This window comes from Chamaea fasciata, unplaced genomic scaffold, assembly GCF_029207755.1.
Source record: "Chamaea fasciata isolate MVZ Bird 193981 ecotype frontalis unplaced genomic scaffold, bChaFas1.0.hap1 SCAF_19, whole genome shotgun sequence".
Lineage (NCBI taxonomy): Eukaryota > Metazoa > Chordata > Aves > Passeriformes > Sylviidae > Chamaea > Chamaea fasciata.
Window position 1 is genome coordinate 2,868,401 of NW_027094104.1, and position 12,779 is coordinate 2,881,179.

Consider the following 12,779-nt stretch of genomic DNA (forward strand, 5'->3'; position numbering starts at 1 on the left):
TCCCTGCCGTTTGCTCAGCTGAGAGAATGAAAACTGAAACTGGTTACAGCTCCCCCCTCCAACACGGGCCTTTTCCTTTATGGAGGCCAATCACTTTTATTAACTCTCTTAAAACGCGTTACCAGCTCTCTGGCAGAACAAACCTGCTGCAGGAGCAGAGCCCTTCCCACCATGAATGCCAATGACTGATTTAATGGACGGGTCCCTCTTTGGTGGTCCTTAATTCCTGGAAGAAGAAAATGAAGTTATCCACGTGCTTCTCAGTGTGGCAGGGAATGATCACAGAGCCTCAGCCTGGAGCAGAAAGGGAATAAAACTCAGCGAGACTTAAGGGCTTTAGGAGCATCTGGCTGAGCTGCCTGAGCCCTGGCTGTGGATCTCGGTGCTGTGAGCTGTGTGTTTTCTCTGCCTCGTGAGTAAAGCGATCCCTGAGAGGCTGTAAAACCTTGGATTCAGGCCAAAGCTCAGCGCCCCCCAGGGATCTTCCCAGTGCCCTCCCTGGGGCTTGGATGAAGCGGATCGGGAGTGTGCAGGAGATGGGTGAGGCCCTCCAGGGTGTGTTGATCTGAAATGTGCTCTTGAACACCCAGAATGGGAGCTGAGCAGGATCTTGGCTGGGCAAGAAGTTGGCCCATCAGGCTAAGAACCCACCTAGAAATTAATTTCTCCCAGCAGAGGTATTGAAAGAGAGGGAGGGCACTTCAGGAAAGGTGTGGGTGGGTGAGGGGCTTCCCAGGGACACAGGATGTGCCACTGCTCTGTGTGGGGTGACAAACTCGGATCCTGTCCCCAAACCTTGCTTATCTCTACCCATGGCATGTCTGAGGTGATGATGATGGTGGCTGAGCTGGGAATGCTGCCGTTCCTGCCAGGTGCTCTGCTTAGATAAATCTTTGCTGTGTAAGTTTGGATGTCCCAACCCAGGGTCAGCCCCCTCGGTGGTCACACTGACTACTTTCGTTCCAGTTGTTGCATGTAAAGGTTCTCCCTAGAAACTAGCCCCTGTTTTCCTGAACAATGAAAATGCAAATTCAGGATGTCAGCTCTGTACCCAAAAATAAGATTTCAAAACCATTTAGCATTTCAGAGTGGTTCTGTGACAACGTGAAGACTTGCAGTTGTCTCTCATGATGAGAGACAGGCAGAGCTCCTCAGCTCACACTCAGATCTGAGCACCAATGAGTGCTTTATCCCAGAACTTTATAATATATGTGTTATTTGTACTGCTTTTCAACTTCAAAGAGCTTGGAAAACATTAATGCAACTTCACAAAAGGCTTCTGTTCTCGCTGCCACTCTGCTGATGGGGAAAATGGAGATGAGCCTGAGTCTGGCTGGGGCTGCTGGGACTGAGCCCACACCAACGGCGGGGCTGAGAGCAGCCCCTCGAGCCAGCACTGAATTGCTGGGGAATTTCTCCAAGTGTTTGAACATGCCATCATTTCAGACCTCTTCAAATTGACCAGAAATTTTTCTGTTAGGAATTCTGGTTCTCTTCAGTGTTGTGAACAGCTAAACACAGAGGGAAGAGCACTTCAGTTCCCCTTTCTCCTGATTTTTAAATTATGGGGTGAAAAGAGTACACTGTAAGCCACGTTCTTTTTCCTGCCTGGAGGGAAAAATGCTGAGCAGATTCTGAAAACTGAACTGTAAAAGAATAAAAGAAAAAAACAAGAAGAAACACCCCACCTCTTGGTGCTGGGGGACCACGAGGGTGAAAAGGGCTTGGCTGGAAGGGCTGGGTGGGCGTGCGGGGATGGGGGATCCCCAGCGCTGCTGATGCTTGGACTGGGGGACCCCCGGCCCCCAAAGCGCTTCAGGCAGCCGTGGCAGAGCCCTGCAGGCTCCCAGCAGCAAAGCAGCGCCCGCAGCATCCCCCAGCACTGCCTGGGGTCTGTGATTGTGCAGCAGCAAAGCAGCAGCGAGGCAGCGGCAGGGCGCTCTCGGGGCTGCCTCTCCCGGCCCTTCCAGGCAGAATCCTTTCCCTCTCGGCAGCCGCCTTGAAGGATTTTTCCCGAGCTGTAGCTCTGTGCACACATGTGCAGTGAGCAGAGCAGGGTGCTGTAAAAAGCCCACTCATGGGGAACAAACGAGAGCTCCGTGCAGCAACCACCACCCAGCACTGCTCTGTTGTCGTGGACCTGGCAGAATCTGATGGGCCAAGTGATTCATCCATCAAAATAATTTTCCAGAAGATCATGCTACCGGAAGATCATGCTTTTTATTAAAGGAAAATATCACTCTTCGTGTTCAGTGCTTCTTGGCTTCGCCACTGAAGTTTAAGCAAAACACAAGACTCTTGTTTTGTGGGGTTTTACGCTTGATTTGAAAGAATGGAACTGCAGGGTGTACATTTGGAGGGGGGATTTTTATGCCAATGCCACGCAAAGTTCTGTTTTGTGGTTTTTTTTATCAAATGTTAACATTTTAATAGAAGAGCATAAGGATCTCCAACTTACCCTGGGGAAACAAGCTAACCCTTCTGAGGGAAGGAGAGGAGTGTGGCATAAATGGGGACATGGAGTCCCCAGAGTCTCTCTGTGACCTAGTGAGGTATAAAAGCCTGACGTCCCTCATGGATCTACGCCCACCTACACCAAGCACCTTCTCCTTAACAAAGCTGTCACCTCTGTGGCCCGAGCTGTGTCAGACACAGATTTCCCCTCAACTGCATCAGCGCAGGGCAGCCCCAAATCGGCACAGAGCAGTGCCAGTCACACGCACCCATGATGGTGTTGAGTGGTCTTTCTGCTTTCTTAAAAAACGAAAAAAGAAAGAAAAGAATCAAAAAAGAGAGAGAGAAAAAAAAAAAGAAATGAAAAAAAGAGAGGAAAAGAGAAAGCAACAATTGCAGTCGAACATGCCTTGGTTCAGTAATGACTCACGATGGAGAGCACATTGTGTGGTGAGGCCCAGACATTTTAAAAAATACAAATCTTTTCAGAACACTTTGTGGATATTTTTGGTGGGTGCAGGGCACATCAGTGCTCGGGTTCTGCATCCATGCAGGTCTCCCAGGGGTTCTGGGGGAAGCGGGGCAGCGCGATGAGGAGGAGGGCGACGCCGCAGACGAAGAGCAGCACGAAGGAGGCGCAGGCACAGGCGAAGGACCAGGAGTAACTGTACTTGATCCAGGCTGTCTCCTTGCTGTCAATCATCCTCTTCACGGATTGTCTCATGACTTCAACAGAGATGATGATGCAGAGACCTGAAGGAAGATGGGAGCAGTGGGTTGAATAACCAGCTGTCAATTTTTCATCCTTAATTAACCGCCTCATCTGTTGTTTTGCATACAGGAACTGCAGTGAGATTCACAGGTGAGTCACTGGCTTCAGTGTTTGAAGGAGCCAGTGCTCAGAACTGCCAGGAGCTCTGCCGTAACTGAGGTCAGCCACTGACTTGTTGAGTGTGATCTTTTAGACAGGCTTGGATGGGAAATTCAAGGTGGGGGAGGAATAATTGCATTCCCTGGGGAGCTTTTTCAGAGGTTGAGGACAATTTTATATTGAGGTGACAGTTTGCCCCTCTGTCTTGTGCTCATTGTGGCATGTCGAAGTATTCCTGGCTCATGCACAAGTGCAGTCTCCGTGTGTTTGGGAGACAGTTGTGTATTTTGGGCCTGGATCATCCATTTTGTTGGCTTGAAACTTAATAAATGAGATAGATTATTGTGTGTCCCCGCTTCAGACTGGGACTGACAGTGAATATACTTTTACAGGGGGTTGGAGAAAACACAGACCAGCCGCTGAACCGGACCTTCTCACGCCACACAGGGACCTGTGGTCTGGGGCCAGGAAGAAAACGCTTTCAGGGCATTTTTAGAAGTGTCTCCATCCCCTTGGGCTCTACCTTGAGTTTCCCTATGTTTTCCTATGAACCAAGTGCAGAAATGTGAGCAGCCCTCCTCGTACCCGCGAAGGTGTAGAACATGGATGCTGGCTTCAGCAGGTAATCCCTCTTCTTCCTGAAGGACAGGAGGACGCAGATCGTCCCGATGATGGCAAAGCCAACGCTGAAGATGGCAATGGCTGCAGCTGAAATGCTGTATTCTGCCAAAGGGAAAAAAAAAAACCACCAAAAATGACATAGAGTGCACATTTTGAGCCCACTGCCATCAGCTGTGGGGATGTTGCAGGAGCTCACTCTGAGAAATACGTGCACCCCTGATGGCGGGGCGAGGTGGCTTTGGTGAATTATTTCCCTCAAGTGAAAACGGGGGCAAGTATCGGCCGTGTATCTTTTGAATGTGAAGAGTATAAAAGCAGAGCAGGAAGGGGAAATGCTTTCTGAACGCCTCCTGAGACAGCCCAGGGCACCTTTGCTCATCAGCCCACCTGTATGGGGCTGCTGGGGTGCTGGGCTGGAGCTGTTTTGGCTCTGCCATGGAAATGTTAGTATCAAAGCCTTGCTGGGCTCCATGCTCTCGTCCCTCCCATCACCCCACACTCTGCTCCCAGAGTGAATAGACAGCTCTCTGCGACTTTTATTCCCTGCTTTCTGCACAGCCCTGGTGCACAGTGCTGGTGCTGTCCCCGTGCAGGGGGAGCCGAGTGCTCCGTGGGCTCAGCCCCCGAGTGGGCACAGCAGGCTGGGGCGAAGAGTCTGCGCAGCTCGGTTTTATTCCTTTGCCTTCACAACTGTGATTTCCAGCTCTGTGAAAACCCAGCTTCTTCAGGGCACGGGATTAAACCCTCCCCAAAAGTCCTGGGTTTTGCTAAACCAAGTGTTGGACACTTCCCCCAGCCCAGCGCTGCTCAGTGCCTGGGTGGAGGGGGTGAGTTGCTAATTGAGTAATTCAGGCCTTCATTTGCATGTTGTGTTCGTTTTCAGATTAGTTCAGTATTTAACACATGTAGCCATGCATGAACATCACAGTGCCTGATGATATTTGCCTTTCAAGCCATTAAAAAAAATATCTCCCAGGCAAAATCATGAAGAATTTTTTTTTGCCTGTTACTAATTAGCTCCCATCCAAATGAGCTATTTCTGCGAAGGGGAACAGCAGATCACTCTTTGTTCTCGCTGCTTTTCATATCACTGTTTTATTATCATTTTCTAAATGTTTCTCTTTTCTCTGTGCTGGAACTGCCTGAAAGTGTTCGTTTCATTGTAAAGTCTTTTGCTGGGCGTAAGATTTTCTTTTTGCCCCAAAGAAAAGAAGTTTTTCCTGATTTTTTTTTAAATTTTTTTTTTTCTAAAGAAGAAATTCTTCCTGATTTTTCTCTGCATTGCCCTGAAGGCATTGGGTGCATTTTGAAGATCAGGTGGCTGGATCAGATAGCGGATAAGAGAGCAAAAGCAGGTGTCTCAGATATATATGCTTTTCTATCAGTTAAAATTCCTGTCTTTCCTGTCTTAGGAAGCCACTTTTTTAGGGAACCTATCTTCAGGGTTCTCCACCAATTACAATTTCCGCTAGAAGCAAAGCAGATTAATACATGTAATGTATCCAATGGCTCACATTTTCGACAGTAAATCCGTTGTGCTGCAAACTGTGAAGGAGTTTGTCCCCAAAGAGAGGCTGAGAAAGAGAGGAGCATGTTAGGGGAGCCCTCAAAATACTTGGACTTATTAAGAATGTGAAATTTGTCCATGAAAGACAATTCTGCTGTAAACACTGACAGTTCATGTCTTTGCAGGATCCCTGTTCCTTCCATTCATCGACCGCTCTATTTTTTACATGACTTTCATATGAAATCAATATGAGGCATAAAATTCCTAATGGTCTTCAGAGAGCCTCTGCACTTCTTTTCAGGGTCAAGACTCTGCTTGGGGTATGATTTATTCATTTCGGTTTTATTAATATCTTCCCCTTCAATGGCAAAGGCTGAGTGTCACGGCTAGTGCCAATGTTGTAAAGTCATTTTTATGCTGGAAGGACTTTTTGCAGTTTTCCTGGGTATTGGCATTGTTATATATTTGTGGGACAACTTATGTGAAATCATGTTTAAGGGTGTGATCATATATAAAAATAATTGTCCCCAGGAAGCTGGGATCTGCCCTTGCTCAGGGCATTTTCCACGTTTTTCCCAGCTGATGGTGCCTGTTAGAAATCCTGCTGCTTTCAGTGGAACCAGGGCTGAACCCTCATTTTGGGGACCCCTTTCCGTTCGTTCTTGTGTGCCCATCACTTCAAACAACAATAAGAAAATATTCTTTTGGAATCATCCTTACCTTTCTGGGTGGTTACTTCAAATATCTCCGAGGTCTCTCCTGGAGTGAAGTGCTTGAAGTAGGAGCAGTTGTGGTCTGAAAGAGAAAAGCAAATTCAATTCTGTGCTCTTGGAAGCCTCTGATAAAATGTAGCAAAACCGAATTAGGTTTGTATTGATGTAGCAAACTCGCAGTGGTTTTGAGGCTCCCTACCGTTGGCGATTCCCGGGAACTGGAGTTGGATCTGATTTTTCTGGGAGCAGGTGAGGACACCAGGCAGAAGCCCCTCTGATACCTTTTGTATCCCTCTCAGAGCTGATTGCTCCTCTGTTTAAAATATGAATTACGGATGATTTTTCTCATTCTGCCTTTGACCATCACACGTTTCTGCCTCTCAGTGTCGCAGCATTTCCTGGGGATGGGACCTGCCGCGCACAGCTGAGCTGGCAGCTCCCTCCCCTCACCAGCCCACCCACAGTGGCATCACCCCACGGAGCTGTGGTGACCTTGGAGCGCAAACAGGGAGGATGGAGTGTCCTCATCCACCTTTCCCTCCTGGCTCTGCCCTTCTGCAGCTCACAGATCGCTGTGTGCCAGTGGGGAGGTTTTGCTGAATGCAGGAGGTTTGCTGATCTGGGGGTCCCAGAGACGAGGCTGCTGCAGTGCAGCAAAGCACATGGTTACTAAAATAGGGATGCTTAGAGCTTTTTTTTTTTTTTTTTTTTTTTCTTTTTTTTTGGCTGTCAGTAAAAGAAGAACAAAGCAAAAAAGACCAAAGCTTTTTGAAGCCCAAGCAGTTGCCCAGGGAAGGGAAGGCTGGCTGAGGCAAGGGCAAAGAGGCTCTCATGCCGGGCTTTATCTGAGTTGGATGCCATCAGAGCAGCCTATTCAGTTAATTTGATAAGACAGCAGAAGTTCCATAGAGGGAGCTTTAGGAAGTTCCTCTGTCTGGACTTCACATGAGCGCAGGTACGGCGTGTTTGTAGTGGGCTCGAGAAGCGAGCAGGGATCGGGATCGTGGGGCGGGGGGATATGGGGAGGAGGGAAGTTGTTAGCCGAGTCTCTCGATGGCCACAATCCTTCTTCCTCCTCAGCCTGGCCAGGGTGAGCCGGGGGAGCAATGTCACTGCTGTCAGCAGACACACAGGAGACTCCCAGCCTCGGCCTCCCAGCAGGGTGGGAAGGGTCTGCTGAGGAGCTGCTGACTCGGAGCTTTGGCAGCAGCAGGCTACGGGTGGAGGGTGTTCTTGCTATTTATAACTGGTTTAATTGAGGCTTTGAAGGGGTGTGGAGCAGCGAGAACAGTTGCTCGCCAGGAATTTGGCTGGAAGGGTGCACTGGTGGGGACACGCTGAGCGGCGCCAGCCCCGACTGTGCCGAGCTGGGCCGGGGGGGACACACTCAGCACCCACCCCAGCACCCCAGGGGCACCCAGAGGGCACACTCAGCACCCAGAGGGCACACTCAGCACCCACCCCAGCACCCCAGGGGCACCCAGAGGGCACACTCAGCACCCAGAGGGCACACTCAGCACCCACCCCAGCACCCCAGGGGCACCCAGAGGGCACACTCAGCACCCAGAGGGCACACTCAGCACCCACCCCAGCACCCCAGGGGCACCCAGAGGGCTCCCAGTGGCCCAGGAAACAGAGCCAAGGCTGCCTGAAACACAAAAAGAGGGGCCCCTTCCCTTAGGGGCATCTCTTCCACTAAATAATGGAACTAGCACCAGCTTCCAGAATATGCTGGGAGGAAGCCTAGGAGAAGCTGTGGCCCTCTCCACAATCCAGGCTGGGACAGGCTGCTCCAGCCCGGGAGAAGCCTGAGCCAGGCCAGGTGCTGGAGTGCAGGGCGTTTCTGCCCCTGAGCATTTCAGTGGCTCCTTACAGCATTAATTTCTCTGGCAGAAGATCCCTGTGTTCTACCTGTTGGTTCTTGTGGGTTTTTTTTTCTGTCATGTAAATGGTGGCTGCTAGAGTTAGTGACTCAGGGAGGATTTATTTTCCCTCTCCCAGGAGATAGGTAATTGCGGAGCAGCGTTTTTGGGCCTTTTAGGGGAAGATTCCTTCGAGACACTCTTATCTACTTAAGTTTATAAGCTGACTTTTATTTCATCTGCAGATTCTCCTTGCTGGAGACGAGGTTAATGTTTAGCTCTGGCATCTCCCGACCTGTTCTTTATTATCCTTGCAAATTACCGTTAGAAATACATTTGATCTCAGCCCTCTGTGACTCTGATTGTGAATTTTGAGCCCCAAAGCAGTAGTTGTGTGCCTCCACCAGCAACTCAGTGGTGGCTGAGGCTGGGCATTGTGTCTGGGACACTTTATTTTGAGATTGATTGGTTTAGCTTTAATTCTCTAAAAAGCTTGAACTCAAAGGAGTTCCCAGGTGTGCAGTACAAAGGCGGAGGCATCCAGGCTTGGTGTGGTGGGAGCAGAGCACAGCTCTGTGTCCACTGCAGGGGAACCAAACCAGTCCAGTCCCCCCTCCACCCTCATGAACTTTTCAGAGGTGGGCTTGTCTGCAGGAGATGGAGCTGCCTCTGTCCCTTGTGGCCCTTAGCAAAGCTCTGATGTGTGGTAAAAGGTCAGCACACAAGAAGTCTGCTGGTTTTGGAAAATGCGCTTGTTGGGGGAAAATACAACTGGATTTGTTTTGGTGAAATGCTGGATTGTTTTCAGTTTTAAGGTGCTCCCATGCTCTGTTGAGCTGGGGATATCTGTTTCAACGAGTCTGTTATTCAGCAGGACTGAGGCACTGCAATGACTCTGGTGCCATCATGAATAAGAGAAAAGTCCATTTTTGTCACAGCACGTTTACGTAACAGATAGGACTTACACTGGGCTTGATAATGGATGAACACTGTGGCAATCTTTGTTTCTCTCCACCCCCATTCCACTATCTCTGCCACCGGGTCACCCCAGTGGGCTGATGGGGACAGTCCAGGGGCTCTGTGGCTGCATGAACTTCAGGGCTGTAACGTGGTTTATCAGAGTGTCCTGACCCCTCCAAGACGCCCCCTGAGAGCCTTCCTGCTCCCTGCCCTTCACATCCATCACCCCTGGATGCAGAAGTGCAACCCCACTGAACTCTGGCTGAACCTTGAGCTGCAGTTTGGAGGCTTTGTGGGGGAAAGAAAGGCTGGAAAGACCATGAGATGTTCGGGCCGTGCAGAGTTTGGGAGTTTGTCCCCTGCAAGCACTGGAGTGACAGGCTGGGAAAGGGCCGGCGCCCACCTTGCTCTGGAACCGGAGATGGACAGAGCATGGGGGGTCTGTGGCAGAAAATCCTGGGGTTTAGTGTGGGGTTTCCACTTGCGATGAGTTTGGGACACAGGACCTTAGAGGAGGAGTTGAGGTGAGGGCAGAGCCATGGAGGGGGCCAGGCCTTGGGCTCTGACCTGGCCAATGAGGCCTTTGACCCACAAAGAGTTTTGGAGACCGTCTCTCCAGGCAGTTTAATTTCTCACCTGCCTTGCAGGGCTGGTCTCCTGTAACCCGGAACAGACAGCCCTGCTGACAACCCATTTGCTCAAGCACTTCTCCTCTCCAGTTGCCTGCACTCAGGTTCTGTATTTACAAGGACCTGTTGAAGCTGTTGAACATCCCTGCTGCTGCCCAGACCACAGGAGCCACTTTTCAGAACAGCACTAGCACCGGAGTTACAGGCAGTGACGCTGAACTCTGTTCACAGCTGCTAGTAAAATGCCCCGGTGCCCACTGACCACAGTTAAAAATGTCTCAGTATTAGTCTGAATTTGCCTGGTTTTAACCACCGTCTCCCTGATCTTTTCATTTGTTACAGCAGGATGCTGAACCCTTTTCAATTTGTCAACACCCTCGGATGGGTGCTGTAAAATTTTAAAGCTCTGCCTAAATCACAGCCCTGCTTTGTGGACTGCGAGCCAAGTCATCCTCCCCACTCTGCACTGTGCTGAGCTCAAAACCTAATAAATAACGTTAATCATGCCATCCATTTCCTCTACAGGGAGTGACTGGTAAATGGTTATTAATTCAGTGATAAATTCTGATGCCTCTTTCCCAGTCCTGGCAGTAATGTCTGGTTATATCTCATGATTTTCAGGAAAAGCAGTGCCTGCATCTGCTCTTTTACTGCGCGTTTGTTCATTCACATTTTCTCGGCTGCTGCAGGTTTCACAACCCTGGTGTTTCCCTGCCGACATCCCTTCCCAGAAGTGTGAAATCAATCTAACAGGAGCCGTGCGGCCACAGCCTCCCTCAGCAGCCCCGGGGCTCTGCTCCCCTCCCCTCCCCTCGCTCTGATCCGTTCCCGGCTCGAACAGGGATGAAGGTATCCACGTTATAATCCAGGTGCAAATTTCACCCTTTGGAACGTGATTGTGACGCAGGCTGTCATCCCAGTTCCCAAACGCCTTTAAAAACGGGATGAACCAGCTCTGGTGTGGGGGACAGTCCAGCCCCTCCATAATTCCCAGTTATTCTGTGCCTGGCGGAATGCGGCGCTGGGATGTGATTCAACGTCTGTGCAAGCACATGCTGATGTCTGTCAAAGATAGTGGCTGCTTTCCTGTGCCCTGCCTGCGAATCTGCTTTGTGCAGACAGCTGGATATTTATGAGTTTTATATTTACCCCACGGTCGTGCAGTTTTGCTGTTTATCCACCAATTTCTATTGTTTCTCCTTTTGTGGGAGTTCTCTGTGCGCGGGGGAAGGCGTGCAGCAAGGAACAACGTCTCTGAGCACGTAAGTACCTTCCTGAGAGACATTAAGCATATGGATGACACACTCCCAAGTTTGGTTAGAGGCAGATCCCCACGCTGAGGCTCAGCTCCTCTCTTCACAACATGTAATTTGGCCAAAGAGATAAAGAATTGCAGTAATACGGGCAATAGACAGTCAGCCCAAGCAGGAAGATTTTTTTCACAGGAAATTTTCAAATATGTGTTAACATATATTTCATTTCAAGCAGTGAGTCTAACACGCAGGCAATCCTGTTATTTCTGTTCTGGAAAGCATCCAATACCCTATAAGCCTTCTAAAAAAGCAGCGTGGCTCAGTCACAGAGGGAGTGTATTAGTGCAAACGGCACGGATGTTGCTGACTTGGCAATCAGCAAAAACATAATGAGCTCCTTAAACCATGGGAATGGAGCAGCCTTCCCGGAAAGCTGCCGGGCCCACTGCCCTCCCCATCGATTGAACTGGAGGTGGAGATGTGTGTGGGAGCGGGTGCCTCTGGTGAGAGGTGAGGAGGCTCCCAAGTCCTTGAGAAATTGATTCAAACTCCGCTGATGACTCTTTTTTTCTGGAAGTTGACAAACCATCCTGCCATGAGGAATGGCTGTTATTGGAACAGCTCAGAGACAACCCAGTGCCCACCGTGGATGGGCTGTTCCTCTGGGATTGTGTTGATCTGGGAATCAACATCCAGCTGGGTTTGGTGGGCCCATAAATCCTCTCTCTTGCCTGCTGCTATCAACATGCCCGCAGGACCCTTGGCTGGGGTTCAGCAAGGCTCCCTCCATCCCGATCTCCCTTTGTGATTCCCGCTGTGCCCAATCCTCCTCCCCTTCTCCCCGCCACTGTCGCTGCTGCACGGGAGACTCAAATATGGTCACGAACAGTCCAAGGCAAGCAGAGCAAGCCCAGCAGGAGGGATGGCAACCAGGTGCGTTTGCCCACCAACACAAAAACAGCCCCGTGCACCCCATCCCCAGCTCAGTGCCGGTTTTCCTTCTGCCACGGGGGGCATGGAGCAGCCTGTTTGGCTTTGCCATGTGCTCCAACCTCCTAAGCAAAGCCTGCTGTGAGTCGTGGGGCTTTCCCCCGTGCATGCTCACGTACCTCCCGGCAGGCTGATGGGCCCGCAGCTCCTCTCCTTGGGACCTTGCTCCTGCATGAAAATCCTCTTGGTGCAGAGTCTCCAGAGCCCGAAATGAGCGGCCTCGCAGGTGGTGGTGTTCTTGCCCACGCTGGGGCTGAGCACGGCCCAGTGGTCAGTCACTACGGCGGCGAAGAGCAGCGCGATGCCCACCAGGATCACGGAGAAGGTCAGCCGCACCTTCAGGGGTTTGCTCTCGTCCATGTCGCTGCGGGCCGGCGCTCCCGGCGGAGCGCGGCGCGGGGTCCGCGAGGGCTCCCGGAGCGCTGGCGCATCTGACTGCCTGGAAATGTCAGCCCCGGGGCCGCGGGCAGCTGCCGGGCCGTGTCAGGAGGCTCCCAGCGCTCAGCTCAGCTTTCGGCCCCGTCCCACCCGGGGTGTTTCGGATTCCCACGCCCGGCCGGCCGGGCGGGCGCTGGCCGCGGTGGCCGCAGCCGCCGCTGTGCAGGCAGGGGCTGAGATCTCTTGACTTGCAGCATGCCCAGAAATAGGCATTAATAAGATGATTAACTTTTCAGCGAGGTTAGAAAAACATCTGTGTTTATAATAGTGCTGGGCCTGAGTTCAGACTGATCCTAAACAGTTTAATAGCCCGGGAGCCCTCTCACCCCAGGCCTGTGGCTCACAGGAGCTCAGAGCTGGACGTGCCTCCAGAGCCCACAGCTGTGGCAGAGGGGGATAAAATAAGCCAACTAGTTTATTTTATTTTTAATTTTTGCTATAGTTATTTTTATTCTAACCTTTTATTATAATTGTTTTTAAT

The 12,779-nt window shown here is 50.8% G+C and overlaps 1 protein-coding gene across 1 annotated transcript; it reads right to left on the bottom strand.

Annotated features, from left to right (window-relative positions):
- Positions 1 to 2,208: 2,208 nt before the first annotated feature.
- Positions 2,209 to 12,317, bottom strand: CACNG1 (calcium voltage-gated channel auxiliary subunit gamma 1). The gene is made up of 4 exons (XM_066200347.1): positions 11,980 to 12,317; positions 6,174 to 6,248; positions 3,911 to 4,048; positions 2,209 to 3,207 (listed from the first exon to the last, which is right to left on the bottom strand). Exons 1-4 carry the CDS (start codon positions 12,218 to 12,220, stop codon positions 2,981 to 2,983), a joined length of 681 nt encoding a protein of 226 aa, XP_066056444.1. The 5' UTR covers positions 12,221 to 12,317; the 3' UTR covers positions 2,209 to 2,980.
- Positions 12,318 to 12,779: the final 462 nt, after the last annotated feature.